The sequence below is a fragment of the Trachurus japonicus genome, chromosome 11, assembly GCF_045865225.1.
Source record: "Trachurus japonicus isolate A0001 chromosome 11, Traja_1.0".
Lineage (NCBI taxonomy): Eukaryota > Metazoa > Chordata > Actinopteri > Carangiformes > Carangidae > Trachurus > Trachurus japonicus.
This window is the reverse complement of record NC_140917.1, coordinates 21,594,111-21,614,047: the sequence shown is the minus strand read 5'-3', so window position 1 is coordinate 21,614,047 and position 19,937 is coordinate 21,594,111. Positions and strand designations below refer to the sequence as shown.

General features: G+C 43.9%; 1 protein-coding gene across 48 annotated transcripts in view; it reads right to left on the bottom strand.

Annotated features, from left to right (window-relative positions):
• clasp2 (cytoplasmic linker associated protein 2) overlaps nucleotides 1–19,937 on the bottom strand; it is a 56,494-nt gene that overhangs the window by 15,379 nt on the left and 21,178 nt on the right. For 7 of the 48 annotated variants that reach the window (XM_085791726.1, XM_085791731.1, XM_085791736.1 and 4 more), the window contains 16 exons: nucleotides 13,986–14,120; nucleotides 11,067–11,140; nucleotides 10,830–10,922; nucleotides 10,554–10,699; nucleotides 9,880–10,015; nucleotides 9,651–9,721; nucleotides 9,457–9,516; nucleotides 9,250–9,327; nucleotides 8,883–9,050; nucleotides 7,797–7,837; nucleotides 7,239–7,391; nucleotides 6,553–6,576; nucleotides 6,155–6,172; nucleotides 4,583–4,684; nucleotides 1,431–1,604; nucleotides 996–1,040 (listed from right to left, as the gene is read on the bottom strand). In XM_085791726.1, the coding sequence (XP_085647852.1) occupies nucleotides 996–1,040; nucleotides 1,431–1,604; nucleotides 4,583–4,684; nucleotides 6,155–6,172; nucleotides 6,553–6,576; nucleotides 7,239–7,391; nucleotides 7,797–7,837; nucleotides 8,883–9,050; nucleotides 9,250–9,327; nucleotides 9,457–9,516; nucleotides 9,651–9,721; nucleotides 9,880–10,015; nucleotides 10,554–10,699; nucleotides 10,830–10,922; nucleotides 11,067–11,140; nucleotides 13,986–14,120 (1,518 nt within the window). Of the gene's footprint in view, nucleotides 1–995; nucleotides 1,041–1,430; nucleotides 1,605–3,282; nucleotides 3,310–4,310; nucleotides 4,338–4,582; nucleotides 4,685–6,154; nucleotides 6,173–6,552; nucleotides 6,577–7,238; nucleotides 7,392–7,796; nucleotides 7,838–8,882; nucleotides 9,051–9,249; nucleotides 9,328–9,456; nucleotides 9,517–9,650; nucleotides 9,722–9,879; nucleotides 10,016–10,553; nucleotides 10,700–10,829; nucleotides 10,923–11,066; nucleotides 11,141–13,985; nucleotides 14,121–19,937 lie in introns of all 48 variants that reach the window. The other 41 variants (XM_085791733.1, XM_085791737.1, XM_085791742.1 and 38 more) reach the window with 17 other exon arrangements.

Genomic DNA, 19,937 nt, shown 5'->3' with positions numbered 1-19,937 from the left:
GACCGACAGAAACAAGACAGAAAGTGAGTGCAGGTGGACCGGCCCCGAGGGAGCATCTCAACAGACTCACTTCAACTTAAAACTGAGATTAACAAATACCATTTCTGACAGGCCTGCAATTTGTGATTCATCTGTAGATGAGTTTTGATGAACTGGTAAGTCATTGTGCTTATTAAATGTCATGAGATAGTGAAATAAGATGAGCAAAGGTGTAAACCAATCACTCATAGATTTGAGCCTATAGGGTTGGTGCAGTCAAAAATAACAAGAGCAATAACAGGAACTGTTGCAGGCTTTGCGTTAATTTTATAATCTGTAACAACACAGTTTCAGCTCTAGATGAGATGCACCTGACAGGAGCTCCAGACTGCTGGACTCACATTTAAATAAAACAAGGTGATATTCACATCCACTCGGGCACGGACAGAGAAGAAAAAGAGTGATTTGAGATGAATTTGACGATTAAGCGGTGCGGGCAGAGGGGAGGGGTCTGCGTTTTCATCCAGCAGCATTGCAATCAACTTCATCGTTCATTGCTCTGTTCATCATCAGCCAGTCAGAGTTAATCACAGCCTACAAATGACCTACAAAGCCGTGATGAAGCTTCGCTGATCCTGCGACAAGGTTCAATCATCGGCCACTAACTCGTTAGTGCGGAGGAGGAGGAGGAGGAGGAGGAGGAGGGGGGGGTGTGTTCAAAATGCGCGGACATTCTGCTCATCATGAGCACCCGTCACCACAACAACAACAATAGCAACACAGCCATGAAGTCAAACACAGGTTAGAGACATGGGCTCTACGAGGCTGAGGCAGTCAGCTACTGCTTGATGGTGGGAGAGATTGTGAGATTTGTACTGATGGGGTGGAGATGAAAGAGGAGAGCATGGAAGGATGGAGGGATGATATAAATACGAAGAGAAATAGAGGATGAGAACAGATGCATTAAGGTGGAGAGACGGATGGGAGGGTGGTCTGGTCGTGGTCGGGGGCCTTACCTCCTCTACTCGCGCCGTTGTAGATTGAACTAATGCTGGAAGGAGCTAGAGGGGCAGGAGCAAGGAGAAGGGAAAGGGGAGAACAGGGAGAGGAGCAGAGGAGGAGGAGGAGGTGGACAGGGAGTCGGAGGGACAAAAGAGTTGAGATCCTCGGGTTTATCACCAATAGAGTGTGGCTGCATGTGATGCTTTGAAGGTATAATCGAGCATCCAGGACAAACATTTAGATAAACTGTTGGTCAACCGAGGTTATAAAAACAGTCATCGCTTACAAACATAAGAGGAATATGTTCATTGGTTTAGTTGTAATCAATAAAATAAATAAAACCTATTTCCATGGGGAAGGACGATACATTTTAATTTAACTTAAATAAAAAAAAACGTATTAAGGATTTTTAAGCTTCCCTTTAAGAAACTATTCAATTGTTTGCTTACCAACAGACAGGCGGGTGGGGGAGGAGTCTCTGGAGCAGCCTTGGCTGCGGGGGATGCGGCTGCGCCTGTGTCCGTCGCCAGAGGAGCCAGCCAGCACCCGGTGGGCCCCGGAGCTCATGGTGCTCAGGGCCGTACTCGTCAGCACACGACCTGGGGACCCGCTCCGGCTGCCGGCTTCACGGGACGCAGACAGGACGATAGAGAAAGAACAAGAGAAGGTGAAGTCAGAGCCGTACTCACAACAGGTGGCTTCTTCTTCTTCATAGTAAAAGATACACAGATAATCAGTGAGTCGCCCTCTGATGTGAGGACTGAATCAAAGAAGGTTTTCTACACATACAACTGATGAAGACTGCTGCTACTGTCTTTTACTTAGTGGCACAGGTTATCACACTCTTCTGGTAAATGTTGTAACACACAGTAAGTACCTTAAAAATATACAGAACTTAACAACTTAACTGACGTCAGTCGAGAGAGGATTCTTGAAGCGAGGAGAGTTGAAAACCACAATGAGAGGAAAGTGCATTTGATAATGCAAATTAAATGATCACAGCTCCTCTCTCCTTTTAGAGACACAGGGCAATAACTAGTGTTTTGTGCCAAATCAAGACTTCTGGTAACAGAGGTGATATGGTATTTGTACCATGTTGTACTTTGTTCTTATTCTCATCCTTGTATAATTGTTGTTGTTGTGTGAACTGCGGGACTACGGATGGAAATTAGCCTAGACCTAAATCTGGTGTATTTACAGAGTCCCGTTACAAATAAACAAATAAATGAAAATGAAATGAAAGGTCTCAATTCCTCCTCCCCATGACATCCTCTCTCCGTGTGCAAAGCCCACAGAGTATTGTTTTCTACGACTCACTTTACTATCCAACCTGAAGTCAAACAGTCGAGGAGCAGCTGCTCTGCAGTGCTGAACGTTACCAACCAGTGTGAACAGACTTTTGGGGAAACAAGCTCCAGTGCACGACACGTGAAGCTGCACCTGAACTCGTTCAACATGAGCGCAGAACAGACCGTCTTGCACTCTCTTTCGCTCACTGACACACAAAAACTAAGGTCACGCACACACAACACACGAGCTGTACTCTTCTACTGTATGTACTAGCACGTAGTGACACGGAGCTAAATACATCCATCTGAATGACAAGAAAAAGATAACTGGGGATTGTTCAGGTTTTGGAGGGAATATTATAATACAACATGATCACAGAGTTTAACCTAACTGATATACAACGTATGGTGGTGTATTGAATTTATGTTTTATCATGTGAGGAATATTTGAAACAATCGGACCCTCTGATGACCTTTATCATACTTTGCGGTCTTCCTTAACCAGTCAGCACTTCTGTCCTTTGTCCCTCTCTAATTACAGATACATAAAGCCCACACTGACACCTGAGCATTTTCTGTTCCGATCTTTACAGAAACTGGTAAAATCATCATTTTAGTAGTTTTACTGTCAATGGATTGGCTATGACAGATTTTTATAATTTTTTTAAACTTGTTTTTAAAGTCGTAAATGGCTTTCAGACTGCTAATAGGGACGTTCTTTCATTGTGTAACTCTCTTTGCCTCTTTCACACTGGAGAATAAACTTCAGCTACACCCAGGCACACATAAGAGTGCAGAAACATGAGTTTCCCAAAGCAGTGTGTTTAGCATGAGCATAGAACAGCCATGTTGACATCATGTGCCTACAAGTCCCAGCATGCCTCAGCCAGAGTGGGAGAAAACTGTGGTGCCCTTTCTGGGTGCACGTGAAGGAAAAGGGGAGTCAGAGCAACAGGGGAAAGGCAGTAAAGATAAAGAGAGCGGGTAAAAAGAAGTAGCGTTATAATCTTACCACCAACAGGGGTAGCAGACTGAGATCCTGAGCCATTAAGCCCATTGGTTGGGAGGAAGGGAAAAGCAGAGGCGAGGGGGAAGGAACAGCAGATTAAACCAGATGAATTATGGGGTGTTAGCGCCAAAAAAAAAAAAAGCAGCGTCATGGGAGTTAGAACACAGAATACGATGGGAGCGCATCCTGGTGTTCAATACCGAGAATGAAGGCAAAGCTGCAGCGCTTAAATCAAATAAATCCATTTATTAAAAAGGGAAAAACGTATTGAAGATGCATCGCTGAAACCACAAAAACACACACACACACACTGAACCAGCTGCAGATGAAGGCCTGGGAGAAGCAGTGCATGTTGGGACAGCTGTTATAAAGATACAGTATGAAGCAAAGCCTGTTCACAATGAGAGAAAATAAAAGCTTGAAAGCAAATATGTTGAAAAATATCCACACAATCTCACTCTCCCTCACTCACTCACACATACACACAAATAGAAATTATTCTAACCCTCTGTGCAGCTGCCATTTTCTCTCTTAGGCTCTCTGAGGTCCGGGCTTTGAACTCTTGATCAGACAACATTTGGCATTTGGTCTTTCATCCAAATGTCTGTGGTCCAATCACTTTGCACTTGTATACTCGTCTCCAGCCACAAGCAGCGTATTATCAGCAGGTCGTCGAGAAAAGCAGGTCCAGTAACAACTGCTTTTGTGTAGCAACAGTGTAGCTAGCTCAGTGGCTTGTGTTACACTTCCTACAGCCTATGAGTATTTCAAATGACTTGAATGACAGCCAGAGCCGGGCTAGTGCAACGGAAATGAACTGTCCACCACACCACCCTTAGTGATGACACACAGCATGCAGAGAATAAAAAACAAAAACAACACCACACAGATTAACTCACATTCACACACACACGCTCAATCCTCTTCACAGAAAAGACCTTGATCAAAATGAGAGCAATAGCGGGTGGGCCACCATTCCCACTGTGGTACACAGAGACACACACACTGACTCTGACACACAAACAGAATACCTGGTGTGCAATCGGATTCGTCGGAACCTGAAGGCACAAAAACATTCACATGGAGCTTATCGTCACCGTGAAGGCAACACGTGAAGAAACTCCACAATACCAGCCTGAGAAACTACAAACACACACTGAGGAAACTCTCTCTCTCTCTCTCACACACAATTTCTGTTGTTGTGCATGTGATGTTGCGAGTGGACTTCATACCCACGGTCTTCCACTCACAGCAGGGTTTAAGTCATATTGTGTGTTCGGGTGGCGTGAGAGCGGGTACATACGTTGTGACTGGGAGACCATCTTGGTGCGGCTGCGTCCTCGCGAGTCCACCTGGCTGGACATGCTGCTGGCAGTGGAGAGCGGCTGCTTCGTGCGTACACGACCTGAATGTGTGCGGAGGAGAGACGGGTATAAATACACAAAAAAACCAACACGGGACGCCCTGCACCAAACACATCGCTCACAGACTGTTTGCAGCCCAGAATTTAAGAAGCTACTAAAGATGACGAGAAGCAACTGAAGCGGGAAGCTGAAACATCAGATCCTAAAGTAGACACTTACACCCAGCCAGGTGCGCACACAGATAAAATACAACACCAGGGATGCTTCGGTGGACCAGAACCCAGTCGTAACGAGGATTCAAATTTGAAACTACTTGTCAGCCCAAGTTATCCATCTTTCAGCATGAAAGATTTGATTTGAAACTGGCAGCTATTTGCATTTGATAATAAATGAGACGTGAGACATTAAAGCAGCTGCGATGAACAATTATTTTCACATTGGATTAAGATGCAGATTAGTTTTTATTGACCAATTGCCTGGAAAAAATATTAAACTGATGAATGGATTACAGAAATAGTTGCCAGTTTTGTTTTTGCTATTGCTCTACAAAGCCATTTATCATCTCAACTTAGTTAACACTATTCACGTTAACCTATGCATTGCATCACATGATCCACTTAAAGGGATAGTTCAACATTTTGGCAAATTGGCCCATTGCCATAATCCCTATAGTCATAGCAGTAGGTTCGTCACCTTTAATTGTCGGTGTAAGCTATTTTTAGAACGGAGGAGCGGAGCCGCGAGCTGCTCAGGGCTACGCTATGGAGGCTAAGGGAATTTCTTGGTTTTCCTCATCAAACTCATCAAATACACAACTCAACAACTCCAAAAGGCTGTCGTGGACAAGTTGTGACCTGCACAATCACCACGCTATGAGATACTAATGGAACGTTACGAGACGGAGCTGTTTTAGAGGTAAATTCATGCAAAACCGCTGATGCGCGTTGCGTTCAGGGACACTTATTCAGCAAGCAGACTCTGTATTTACCCTGTATTTACCTCGAAAACGGCTCTGTTTCGTAACGTTCCATTATTATCTCATAGCGTGGTGATTGTGCAGGTCACAACTTGTCCACAAAAGCGTTTTGGAGTTGTTGGGTTGTGTATTTGATGAGTTTGATGAGGGAAACCAAGAAATTCCTTTAGCCTCTGTAGCGTAGCTCTGAGCAGCCTGCCGCTCCGCTCCTCCGTTCTAAAAACAGCTTGCACCGACAAATAAAGGTAACGAACCTACTGTTATGATTATAGCGATTATGGCAATGGGCCAATTTGCCAAAATGTTGAACTAACCCTTTAACTGCAATTTCCATTATATGAAGCCATTCCTCATTTCAAACACTGGGTCACATGGACCACTGAGAAAACAATCAGTGATATAATGGAACTGCTCGATAAGGTTGGATCTGTGATCGTAAATTAGAAAATCTACAAACTCAGGATGTTGATTCAAAGTTTTTGCTAGAACGCCCCTAAAAAGCAAAGACGAAGACATCCACTAACTACAGTCTTACCATTATCTGACCTGGTCCCTACAGACAGACAGAGGAGGAGGTGTTGTAAACAGCACATTTCCAACTAATATGCAACACATATAACAATCATCACTGAAAAAAACCTCAGTAACTTAGTGCAACAGTTTAATGCAGGTGTGTGAAAATAAGATTAAATTGCAGTAAAGCATAAGATGGTTTGAGATGTGATCAATTATACTGATGATGTGATGAGGAGGACAGTGATACAATGGGGGGTTGAGTGTAGGGCTGACAGCAGGGGGCGCTGTGGCCACGCACTGCAATAAAAAGAGATAACGTGGACTGGGATGAAGTGAGGAAAGGGAAAAGAACAGAAGAGAAAGAAAAGAAAGCATAAGGCAGGCTGTTTCTTGTGAAGCAGAGTGAGATGATCTTACCATCCGTTTTATCAGAGGCATCATCTTTAGAGGCAAAGAGAAAGATAGAGATAGAAGGTACAAGACGGGAAAGAAAAGAAACAAAAGGGAAACAAAAAAGGGATTCCAAAAAATGATTATTTAAAAGGTTAAGATACAAATGGAGAAAGGAACCAAAGGAAGGGGAAATTACAGTAAACACAAAGAATAATGAAAAGTAATAATGACAGAGAACGTAGAGGGGAAAGAGAAAACACACAGGAGAAGAAAGGAGCACAGTGTGAATTAGTAACATACCATTTTGTTTAACAGAGATGCACAGGTAGGGATCGACACGGAAACACAAGAGACACAAACCAAAGCACAATATACATCTACAGAACATGCACACAGAGAATATCCATACCAAAACATAATACAGGCTACATTAACAGGCAATGAGCAGGCAGCAGGAGGAGAAGAGAGCACAGGAGCGGAGAGGAGAGAGGCCAGTCCAGGCACTCAGGTGTGTGAGTGTGTTCAGTCCATCCTCACTGACTGGTCTGTACTGTAGGTAGAGGTGGTGAGCTTTCAAGCTGCTTCTAGCTGGGAGAAACCTTAACAGCGCTACCTCTAAGCTGACCCTGTGTCGTCCTGCTGATCACATGCTGACCGATGTCTGCGCTGCCTGGCTACAGTCATCTTACTCGACTGACAGGGGCCCTTACCCAGTGAGGAGTAGGAGCCCGGGGCCAGTCGGCCCGTTCCACCAGCCGGTCCAACGTGCCGGTGCTTAGCAACCGCTGCTGCATTTACGTCCACGTCACTACGGGAACGCTGCAGGGAGGCCGCCGACAACCCACCCTTTGAACCCGCAGGGACTGATGGTACAGGAGGGGGAGGAGGAGGAGGAGGAGGAGGAGGAGGGATGGGAGGTGATGAAGGGATATATACAACACACAAACACATGCAGGCACAACACTACACATACACAATATTGATACCAAAACAGAAAGGCACAAAAGCCATGTGCAGACACATATACGCATCTGTGCACACATGTGTTTTGACATAAAGAACATAACCGGGTGTGACTGTACAGGAGTGGACACGGGCAAGATGTAAATGAACGTGATGGTAGATTTACAGATGGACTGAAGCTTTACTGTGTGTGAACTCGTGTCATGGTGTACACCTGTTTTCACAAGAGCGAGTGAGCATGAGATTATATGTTTGCGTGTGTGTCTGCCGCTCCGTGTGTGTGTGTGTGTGTCTGCTTGACTCACCTCGCCCTGGAGCTGCTGACCATTTAGAGGACAGAGGCCGACTGACAGAGGAGGAGAAAAGTAGGTCAATACACAACAAAACAACCACATCAGGATGATAATGTTGTCGGGCCAGGCGAGAAACAAAACACGTATTTTCATTTACTTTTCCTCAGTGCAAAAATAGAAATGTCTGAATAATCTTTCAGTCAAATTAAATTATAACACAGCTTACTACAAACTTAATAAGTGCTAATTTATCTTGCAATTATGATTTTTTTGTTTGTTTTTTTCCCCCTAAAATGTACCTGTATGTGAGTAGCATTTGCCATTGCTTATCATTTATTTATTAATAGTGTCACCCAAATGCGTGGCTCAACTGAGAAAATGTGGGCGCCACCTATACAGTAAGTGTTTGTAATCAATAATCTTATTATTTCATTCCAAGTAAATTATTTTTACCTTTTGAATTCCACTATGACATGTTTTTATGAACATGGTGTGAATGGTCTTAGTATAGAAAAATAATCTAAAATGGCATGAATGATGATATACTTCTGTTTTCATTACAATACTTTTAGTCAGCACTGTCATGTTAGTGCTTATTCTCTGTACAGCGTAACAGTACGCTGCCACAGTAAAGACTACTCACTGCAAAGTCTAGAATAAAAAGCAGTGTAGCGGGACTGTGCTGTGACTTCAGCTTACTCTGGTGTTGTGTTCACCAGTGAAATGCAATTTGTTGAGGCAAATCAACAACAAATCAAATGTGCTGGGGTTGGATTGAGGACGTGCTGCCCTGGATAACCCTCTATGGGTGATTTCGCTTGACTCCCTCAAAGTGGATAAATTTAGTGGGAATTTTGTTTTTCTCAAGACAGGAAGTTTTTCCCCTCTCATTATTTACTGAGACAACCTCAGAGGAGAAAACTGAAAAGATTTGATCCTTGTACAGCAGGGGGGGGGTCAAAGGGTCCGCAGGTCCAAAGATTGGGCCTTAAAGGGATTCTTAAATATGACTCCTGCCAGAAACGACTTCATTACACTCAAAATGTAGTCTTAAAGTAAACCTATAGGTCTAAACTACAGAGACACGGCGCTGATTACTTGAGGCTCTCCTGAGAGGAAGATGAAGAACGGTCACTCTGGGGAAGTGAGGCCACGCTGCCGGAGCTCTTCAGGCAGGACTGAAGGGTCCTCTGGTACGATGACTCCAAGGAGTTGTAGAGAGCGTCGGCCTCCCCTGGAAAGTGGTTCCTTAAACCCCAGTAGGTCCTGAGAGAGAGAGAGAGAGAGAGAGAGAAGAGAAAAAAAAAGGAAAAACCCCAAAAAGAAAAATGAAAAGATGGGTGAGAAAGGAGGCAGTGAGGAAGAAAACAAGAGATTAAGAGATTCAGACAGGAACCGGAGGGGGGTGAGATATTTAACTTCCCCCTCACATCAAGAGGTGCCTGTGTGTATGATTATGTCTTACTTGCGGGCCTCCACTCTGGCCTCTGAGTCAGCATCTCGAATTCCCTTCTTGATGCTCTCAACCAGAACTGATGTGTGCCTGCAAAATAGAAGGTGAATGAAGTGTGAACAAGTTGAAAGACAGGTTTTGAAAGTTGGTTTATTCTTTTATGAGCCACACGCATGTGAATCCTGCACAACCAGGAACAATGTCGATGGCAGTCCTCACCTCTCTAGAGAGTGGGTCTGCCACTCCTGTAGCAGCAGGTCTAAGAAATCATAACAGCGCCTGGAGAAGAGACATTTCCGTCAGTTTCATCACCATGACCTCACAACAGCATCCTCTCCTTTCTTATTATGTTTTTATGGTTGCTCGGTAGCACATTAGACCCTTGATCATTGTGGTGCCTTTGATAGCCTCACCTTCTAACAGCCACAGACTTTGATGTGCAGTTACTGGTTATCAGGGGGATGAGCCTCGGGACGTGTGTGTGCTGCACGGAGGACAAACAGCAGAGTGACAGATGTGAGATGGAAGAGTCAACAAAAATCCAATAACAGCATCAGCAGTAGAAACAGTAGCAGCAGCAGCAGCGCTCACACTGACTCTAATGTGTTGAAACAAGACGGTTGATGCTTTTGTAAAACTCACCCTTATGATGATGCGGATGGCGGACACACCCGAGGTGGCCATGACTTTGGCACAGTTGGGGATGAGGTTGAACAGGACAGGAACGATGGCCTCGGCTCCGTGGTCAAATTTATTCCCCAACACTAACGAGAGGTGGCTACAAGAATACACAGGAAATAACACACCGGATAACATGTTAGGAACAAACCACCGAGTCGTGTCTTGTAAAACCAAAGTCTTTTAAAATTAGATTCTAATGACAATGCTCTCCCACTTTGTACTTGGTATATTACAAGTATAGTCAGTGTTTCCCACTAATTAACGAGACTATGGCGCCACAGTCCCGCCGCAGTCTCATTTGAGCCCACCAAAAAAACATTATCCTTTTTTTTTAACAATGTTTTTAACAATCTCTCATCTCTGTCAGTCAGCCCCTCCTGCTGCTAGACTCGGTCTGCCTCTCTCACGCGCTCGCACACACATACACAGGTCACGCTGGAACGCTATATAACACTAAATGTGGTAAATCGCTAATTGTATAGTGTCCAAATCCCCTCCACCTCCCCGACACCCTCCCACCATAGTCTCCTAAAATTTAAAACATTTACAGTCTCAGGAAAAAAAGGACTTTCTGAACCAAACTTCAGCTGCAAAAAGGAAAAACATGTAAAACATTAGAAAACATAAACACTCACGCCACAGTGATGCAGGCCTCTCGGACCACTTGTGACCGCAGGTCTTTAGCTGACAGTTTGAACGCTCCATCTAGTAGCCGTAGGTGCTGGTAAAAACAGTCGTAGTTGGCTGCTCCCGCCACCAGCAGCGAGCGGATCTTCTTCAGCTGTGAACGATACAAAAAGACACCGTAAGCGGTCGGATGGGGGAAACGCTGTCATTGCAATGTCAAAAAAAAAAAGAGTTGATGTTATTGTTGCAGAACTAAAGAAACTCCTGAGGGTGAGTCTACTGACAGCGATGGCTCTCTGGTCCCAGTCGTGTTTGTCATCGGAGCAGATCTCACGGATCTTATTCAGGTTGTCCTCCAGATCTCTCGACGAGTAGATCTGCATCGAGGCGGAAAGAAGGAAAAGAGGAGGAAGGGAAAGGAGTAGAGTAAATATTCTCAGACAGCTCGTCCAAGACAGTCTGTATGGATATCATGTTATTAAAAACTGTGTGTGATTGTTTGACCCGTGTGTGTTGTGTACCTGGACAGTAGGGACGTCTGTGAAGGCTTTAATGAAATCATCTTCATCAACTCCCCCGGCACTTTCCTTAGAAACTGAAAAAACAGAGCAAAACTAATTAATGTGTGTGTTTGTGCATTTATAATGTCACGTACAAGCACTCAGCGTTTAAGGATCCCGTGTCGGCTGTTTTAACTCAGAAAAACACAAAAACACCACCAGTAAAACACACACAACCCACCCACCCATCCACACACTTTACACAGTGGGAGCAGCCTGTGTTTCTAATAGACTTCCTGCCAGTAATGGGCACGTCAATCATATCTCTCTCGGGGCTGGTAGCTCTGTGGACAACACCTCCTACTACTCCTCACTGAGGGAAGCAGAGAGAGGAGGGAAAGACGAGACAAAGAAAGAGGCACAAAAAAAGAAAAAAGGAAAAAAAAAGCAGCAACCGCGCAGCTGAGAGCGACCCAGGAGGACGAGTATTACAACAACTGGAGAGAGGATATTCGCATCGGAGGAGGAGGCTGAAGAATCCCTATAAACATGGTGGTGGAGAGTCGGGTATAAACACAGAGAGAGAGAGGCAGCAGCAATGTTTTTTTTCCTCCTCCTTCTCCCTGGGGTTGGTTTCCATATCAGGCCGCGCCACAAAGATATGTCATGTTAAAACTCTACACGACCCCGAGAGAGTTGGGAACATCGACGTAGCTGGTTGTACGTTGGAGACTCTCGGGGTCTAATGAAGCAGCCCAGCCTGAGCCATAACAGCTCTCCATCACCATTAGCATTTATTTATACTGCCAGTGTTGTGAACTGGGAAGGTTAATAGCACGGACCTTTATAACTCCAATAATTATTATAGTTGAGTATATAGTATGAAAACTAATGTGTTCCCAATTGTGAGAACTAACTTTGATGTTAGAAACAGGTATTTTATCATAACACAAGTTTAGCTTGAATAAAATATATCCAACTTCACATAGTAAACAAAGTGTTTTGTTACTTGTGGAAATGATAATGTGAAGAAAAAAAACACTGTTGTGACTGAAGAGCATTTTGGCCATAGATAGGAGGCATGCTGTGATACTCCATCCCTCCTGATACAGCTGTACACCTTTTGTCTTTTTCAGTCCTTTCTTTTACTGTCAGTTACTGGCAACACTGAAATATCCGTCCTCTTTCTGTTGGGTGCTGCCAGGTTGTGTGGGTGGTGCTGTCATCTAAATGCAAATGCAGACAACAGGGTCTCCTATTGCTGCCATCATGGGGACTATCCTTACACAGCAGAGGAAAATCCAAACAGCTAATATGCAAGAGAAATAAAAGAAAGACGATTACTGATCTGTGGCCGTGGTCTTTTCCCTTTTATCACATTTATCTGGAACAATCTCAAGGTTTTAGAGCTGTGGCTCTGTTTGAAAATACCCAGCATGCCCTTGACTTCAGCCTCTTACTGCCACTCCACGATCAATAGAGCTGTAATGATCCCAGTGACAAGAGATCACAGTCTTGTGTTTCCAACCAAGAGAGCAGCGTAGCAGGACTCAGACAGACTGCTTGTTTGCACCGACACCTACGACTGTGTGTGTGCGCATGTGTGTGTGTGACACTGCTGACACAGATACATTAGCGAGCAGCAGCAATCGACTACATGGTCGTGGGAACACGGCTTTCTTCCAATAGAGAGAGACAGGAACAATCGATACATGCAAAGAGGAAGCAAACACGGCACATAGTACAACAGGAGGGAGAGCTGGCAGAGAGGAGGAGGCTTGTTCAATGGGAGGGAGGACACAAAATGTTTCAAAGGCGAATCTGCGGCAGACCTGAGATGTGAGCACAGATATGAGAGCGGTGATATAAAGATGAAAGTATCTGATTTCTGAGGAGACACAAAGGGAGTGGATATCTTCTTCTAACAGCGCCCATAGCATATGTTCTTATACTGTGGCGGCCACAGCTAACAAAAGGCTGCATCCACATCCTGGGAAAATGTGACCACACTGAATTGTTTATGAGGACATCAAAGGGTTATTAGAGAAGATTTTGTTTATCTTTAGATGTAAAATATTATGTTAAACATGCATTTAGGCAGAAAAGAAAACAGAGAGGGCACAGATATGAGTTTAGTGTAGTGAAGTGCTCCCAGGCCTGTGCTGCTGCCGTCTGGTTTGTTTTTGTTTTTGGGGGGGATGTGTTTCTGACTAGTTCATACTCTGTCCTAAAAATTAAGCTCCAACACCACAAGCCAAAATAAAATAAAATGGTTATTAAATGCCTGGATCCATCCAAGTGAAGATAAATGTTACATGTAGTATTTGAAAAATGCTCAGGAATTCCAGAAAATCTTCTTCCCAACGCTCCCACAAACTGCTCAAGTCTTTTTGTTGCAGTTACAGTAAAAAATACAATTTTTTTTCAATCGATCAGTTTTCAGTAAAGCTAGTCTGGAGGCTTGCTACCAGCCATTCAACTTCCTGTCAGCACAAAATCAAACATTTCCCACTGGAGGAGGATACTGATGAATTCTTAATGATGCTTTATCGTGCTGGAGTCTCTGGGCCGTTTTTCAGTCAGAAGGACTTTTAAGCTTCTTAAAAGTCCAGCTCAAGTGTTTCTGCATTCAATAATCTGTAAATCTTAAATACTGACTCTAATGAGCGCTGAATAAAGAAATGGTCGGCACACTGAGAAACTGCTTACGCCGACTTCTACAAAGCCAAATGTAAAGCTTTCCAATTGTAACGATATTGATTGTTTTCATTTGCAACTCATCGCGAGGTGCCAAGAACTAACCAGCCATGAATGCACCATAAAGCCCACTGTGTCGGAATAGAAATGTGATTTATTTCTTCCCAACTTATATAAATATTAAATAAACTGCTCCGCATATGCATCACTTGTGAGTATGTAAATGTGCATTAGTCTAAGTACCTAGCTTGCTGCCGGTAGCGCTGGGCCTGCGTGCTGCCGACTCTGCAGGCTTCTTGGGAACTTTTGGGACCTTGAACGCCGCCTGGGCCGAGGAACGATTCCCATCCACACTGTCATCATCCTCAAAGTTGCGATCTGGAGGGAGAGGAGAGAGATTAAAACATTATTATCCACATTCAACTTTTTTGCAAACAAGTCTTTGAAAATGTTACAGAGTCACGTTCAGACTATACAGAGCAATATCAATGCTCTTGTACAGTTTTGCATATCAGGCCCTAAATAGTCTAAACAGTGAAACAATTATTTGTTCACAACCTGCTGGATTAGCTTTTTTAAAATGTCAACTAAAATGTATAAACTGTCAAATCCTCCAGCTGGTTCTGAAACATTTCCAGCACCTTGGGTTTTCTAGTTGCCCCTTTTTATGCTGAGGGAACAAAAGTAAAGAAGAGAGACGAAGCATGGAGGAGGTTGTAGTCTACAGAGAGCTTGGTCAGAAATCACTAAATCAATACTAATTACAGGCACGCCACGAGAAAAGAAGAAAAAGCAAAACCCACACACATAGACAACCACTTCCAGGGGCCCAAAAAGACATCAAACGATCAAAATGTCCCCCCAAGCAACCAGTGACTGACAGACGTCTCTGGATCTGAAACCCTGGAGCTGCACGCCGGCAGGAACAGAGCTGGTTAGAAAGCTAGCCATGAAACTTGAGACCCATTTCATTTGTAAGAATGGTGCAGCATTTTGAATGTGCAACTACCAGCGAAACGCTGTGTGGGGACAAACACAAACGTGCACGCGCACAGGCGGCTGTGATGAAACTGTTGGCATAGGAATGCAGTTGCGCTCCGGTCGGTCGCTCCGACAACCAGCCATGGAGAAATGCGCCAAAGCCACCACCCTACACCTTGACTCATACATCAACTTACCTACACACTCAGTCCGCACGCACAACCAATGACATGCATGTATGTGTGAACACCACAAGACACTTGTTTATACAGATGGCAGAGTCTGTGGCGTCCGGCTCAGTCAACATTAAGTGGAAATGTAGAGATGCAGATGTATAGATCGTGGAGCCTACACACACACACGGAGCCATCGACACACACACACACCAACACACACACACCCAGGTCCATCCCTGCACTCACAGTCACAGATCCGCTGGCAGATAAGACGCCTCATGCTTCTGGGAGGGCGTGGTGTTGGGGTCCCCCCTCTTCTCCGAACCGTACCCCTCGACACATGCACTCAGCTCACACACACTTCATTGTGGGGCTGGAGCTGCGCGCACACACACACACACACACACACACACTCTCCTCACATCGCTGTCTGAAAATCCCTCCACCCATACAAGTGCCGGCATTTTCTTTCACTCCTCTCTACCTATCTCCGATCCCCCCTCTCTCTCTCCCAGCATCTCTCCGCCTCCCCTCAGCAGCCTCACAGCCAATCGGACGAGAGGTGACATCATCGTGTTGCAGCCAGTGCGGAGGCAGGACCATGAGTGTGTGTGTGTGTGTGTGGTGGGAGAGAAAGGGAAAGACACACACACAGACACCCCAGGAATATTAACAGGGCTTCTCTGTGTCCCTGCCAGACCAGCTAACCTAAACTCATTACCACTGACAACACACTCTCTCCAGCCTCTTACTCCCTCTCTCCCTCTTCTCCGACTCTCATCCACAACCTCTTAACACAGTTTTTATGCTGCCACATTTAGCTGGAAAGAAATGCCACATTTGTTTATTCACACTCTCTCTCTCTTTACGTAAACAAAAGAACAAAGGATTATGGAGACATGACCTGAGGAGGGTTGATGATTCGGAGGGTGGAAGAGGGGGGAGAAGAGAAGACCACACCCCTCCATCTGAGGCCTTGACCCTCCCACTCTCTAACACACACACCCCCGCACATGTGTACACACATACAACACAACAGGACCATTAGGACGGTGACATGCTCTTGGTTATTTGACTCTCTCGTCCAGGATTCAAAATGAGGCGGTGACTATGAGCTGAAAATCTAATTAACTTATGCTTGAAGGTTGTTTACATCAGATGAGCAGGAGAAATTTGAACCAAAACGTGCAGATGATTTTGCTCTAAACCTGAGAAAGTCATCTCCAAATTTAAAACCAAGCTATAAATCCTTTACAATCATTGACTAACTTCAGGCTTCAGCAGCCATTTGGCTTCTTTCCTACTGAACCTTGCCAGGACTGTACTGCAGCCATCTTCACTTCTGGCTTGTTCTGGGAGAGTTTTGCATTCAGTCTGGCCCAGAGCAACTAAAATGTACCGTCACTTCTCAAGGTTGGTATAAATTAATATGTCTAAAATGTTCACTCGACTTTGTTTCACAGTGATCACTGATCAATAAAAAAACAAACTAGCGCTGTATATTTTAAGAGTGTATATGCTGTGTTTTTTCCCCCAATAGACTAGTAATAGCTCATCTTCTCAGAGATCTGGACTAAAATAACCGTTTAAATGTCAGCATCAGAGGACAATGGTAAACAACATTATCAAAGAGGGTATTACATGTGTATCATGAACGCAAAGGAAAAACATAAATAAACTGATGTTGACATTTAAATTATAACAGTACACCTGAATAAATTTTAAGTATAAGATGCCAGCTGAGTAAATTTAATTGCTTTCTGTCAAAACCCACAGGCCCATTAGCATCAATCAGTCATGCATCGGGGATCTTAGCATTGATTAGCATCACTGTTAGCATGATTAGCATCTCCTGCTTTTGTCTAGTCAGATCCCAGGAGAGTAAAATGTCTCAGGTTGAAGGGCAGAGCAAAGACACGAGAAAGAGAGGGGGGGTGGGGGGGGGGGGCATAGAGGAGAGAGAGGATCCCAGACTGCACACATGCTGTTGCCATGGCGACCGATGCAGACCAGCTTCTCAAATGAATAGAGCAGCAAACAGAGAAAAAAATATGTTCAGTAAGCCCCCCCCCTCCACCCACACACACACACACACACACACACCTTCAATCTGGTTTGATCAACAGTTGTATTCACTGTTTATTCACAGGCTTCACGTTGATTGATTACATAATTTACATCAGTATTGATTCTGGTGTGATCGGGAGGGAAGGGTCTCCTGGCAGTATCAATGTCACCATGGAGACACAGCGCCAGAGATTATGGCATGACAACACCCAAATATCAGGTCTTTAAACACACAGGTAGGCTACACACAGACACACACACAGTGAGAGATATCAGCTCTACCATGTACCAGGCTGCGTTGCCATGGAAACTCCAGGCCATGATTCCCTCCCCTCTCCGTTTCAGGAGAAGAGTCAAAAAAAAAAAAAAAGAAAAAAAAGGGAAGAGAGGAGGAACGACTGCCTTAAATATAAAGATCTGAATCAGTGGTCCAATTGAAGAAATTAAAAAAAAAAAAACTTGCACCGACGCCCAAGTGAGTCGATCCCTGATCCGTGTGGGAATAACGCCAGAGATTTTCCCAGGACAAACACAAAATCCAAATGTAAATGTAGGGAGACGCAGGGGAAGTGAATTAAGATGGATGCGTTTTTGTCCTGTCGACAGAGGAGAGGACTGGAGGCGGAAGTTAGACGGACAGAACAAACAGATCTGATCAGTCTTGTGATTATTATTTAGTAATTAACAAATCCACACACACAAACACAGATACACACACAGAAATACACACAGAGTGTTTGAGTTGTGACCACATGGTGGCAGCAGCGGCTCTGTTACGGGTAAATGTTCAGACCAGTGAATGGAGAGGTATTGCAATAAATATGATGAAGAATAACGACCATGATGCAGCAAGAGTGCAGCATCTGCACTTTATGCTCCATGCTGCTTATTTATTTATATATTACCGACACGTTTTAATCATATTATATCCTTAAAATAGGTTCTTTCAATCTGCTAATTATATGTTACATGTTATTTGTTGCTGTCCATTTATGTAATGTGTTTGAATGTCTCTGTGCGTATCTTCCTGACTGCAAAGTGCAAACCCATTTTCCCTGTCTTGGGACAATAAAGACACTTTGACTTTTACAAGAGTGACTGCAGGACAAAAAAAAAGTTTTAATTTGAAAGGAGCTTCAGTTTACATGGTGCCACCAACCAGTCACAACATTTTGTGTTTAGTCTATTGACAACAACGTTCTTATATTAATAAAAACTTTTTGCTCAACAAACACAGTAATTATATAAACTGTATTATATCAGCAACAGTAAAGAGTCAGAGTTTCTGTTTTTAAGTAGCGAGATGTCCTATGGGCTGGAGCAAACATCATCTTGAGCTTTAGAGCCGCAAATCTCAAACATGCGACAGAGAGCATAACCAGGCATCTTCTGAGGAATTAGACCAAATACACAGAGAGCCTGTGTTCATGCTGATCTGCTGTAAGCTGTAGGGGAACAGGCCACGTCGTCACATATTCTCACTCAGGACCATGTGACAGTGTGCAAACTAGTCTCATGCAAAAGATGACACATATTATTCTGATACTGCACAGATCTCACATGAGAAGAAGATGGAAAGAAGAACATGAGAAGCTCAGCAGCAGCAGCAGCAGCACGGGCCGAGACAAAAACTGTTCCAGAGCTCCAAAGTAAACTAGAAGAGGTATGTGTCAGGAGAAAACTAGACTATGAATCCCACAGCTATTCCTGCAGAAACCAGATTATAGGGAATGTGAAGCTGACATCATGCCATGTTGACTTTTGGGTAAATGACATCATTTGTTTTTGTGCCACGCTGTGAGGGTCCTGTTGCCTTTCTGGGGACAAACCTAAAGGACAACGTGTAGAACTAACCTGTACAATCATGTCGACATCAACTTACACCAGCAGCAAATACCAGGCTGCTACAAGTTCATCACAAAGCACACATCAAAATTGCAATATGGCAATAAGTGCAGTATCCAAACCTCAGGGGCTGACAGCAACATTGTTGTGCAATGTGAGCACCACAGTTGTTGTGTTGCTACAAATCATACCCTCAAGACAGTAGAGGGCATGTTTGTTTAGTACAAAACCAAACACAAATCACATGATTAATTTAATATCTTTCATGTGAAAATGAAAAGAAAAAATTCACAATGAAATCTCATATCACAATCTCTGGGTTTTTTACTTTTTAAACTCACACAAAGCATATGGACTATTTACACTGAGTGGTGGTAAAGCCTTAGGGTCTAATCCATCTAATATGGCTTTATAAGATGTTATTTCTCCTTTCATCTCTTTGTCTGACAGATTCCCTCAGCTGAAGCAACACAAAAGGTTTACAGGTGACCACCACCACCACCACAGCAGGCTCATGTAAACAAAGTGTGATCCTCACAACATATCACCCCAGTCCGGATATACCAAACATTGTGACATAACTTCACATTCTTCAAACTAAAAAGAAGGTGCTATTACCATCTCTTCACTAGTGATTGTCATTATGTTTGCAGCAAGGTTAACATTTCAAAATCAAAGCAACTCACAGAATGAGATGCATGTGACCATACAGCATCATGCATGTAAATGTAGTCCAACACAGACTCGAGCCAGTCAACTGTGTAGTAATTGATGACTAAAAGGTGCAAAACAGGAGATTGTTACATAAGAAAACATGCAGCATGTAAAGGGGAGTCATAAAGACAAAATAAGCTCATGTGCCTCCAAAAAACTGACATTTAATCAACACTGATTAAATGATTCATGTGTTGCCGATAATTTGAAAACATAAGAAGGACAAATCCAGGCGCCTAGTTGTTTCTGGGACAGAGCAAAAGGGGGAGGAAACCAGGAGAGAGTTAGAGACTTGAGGTTGAGGCCTGGATTTTCTAATAGGAGACAGAGCATTTCCAGCACAGCTCAGGGAGAATGAGCTTCTTAGATGAAGACACACACACACACACACACACACACACACATAGAGAAA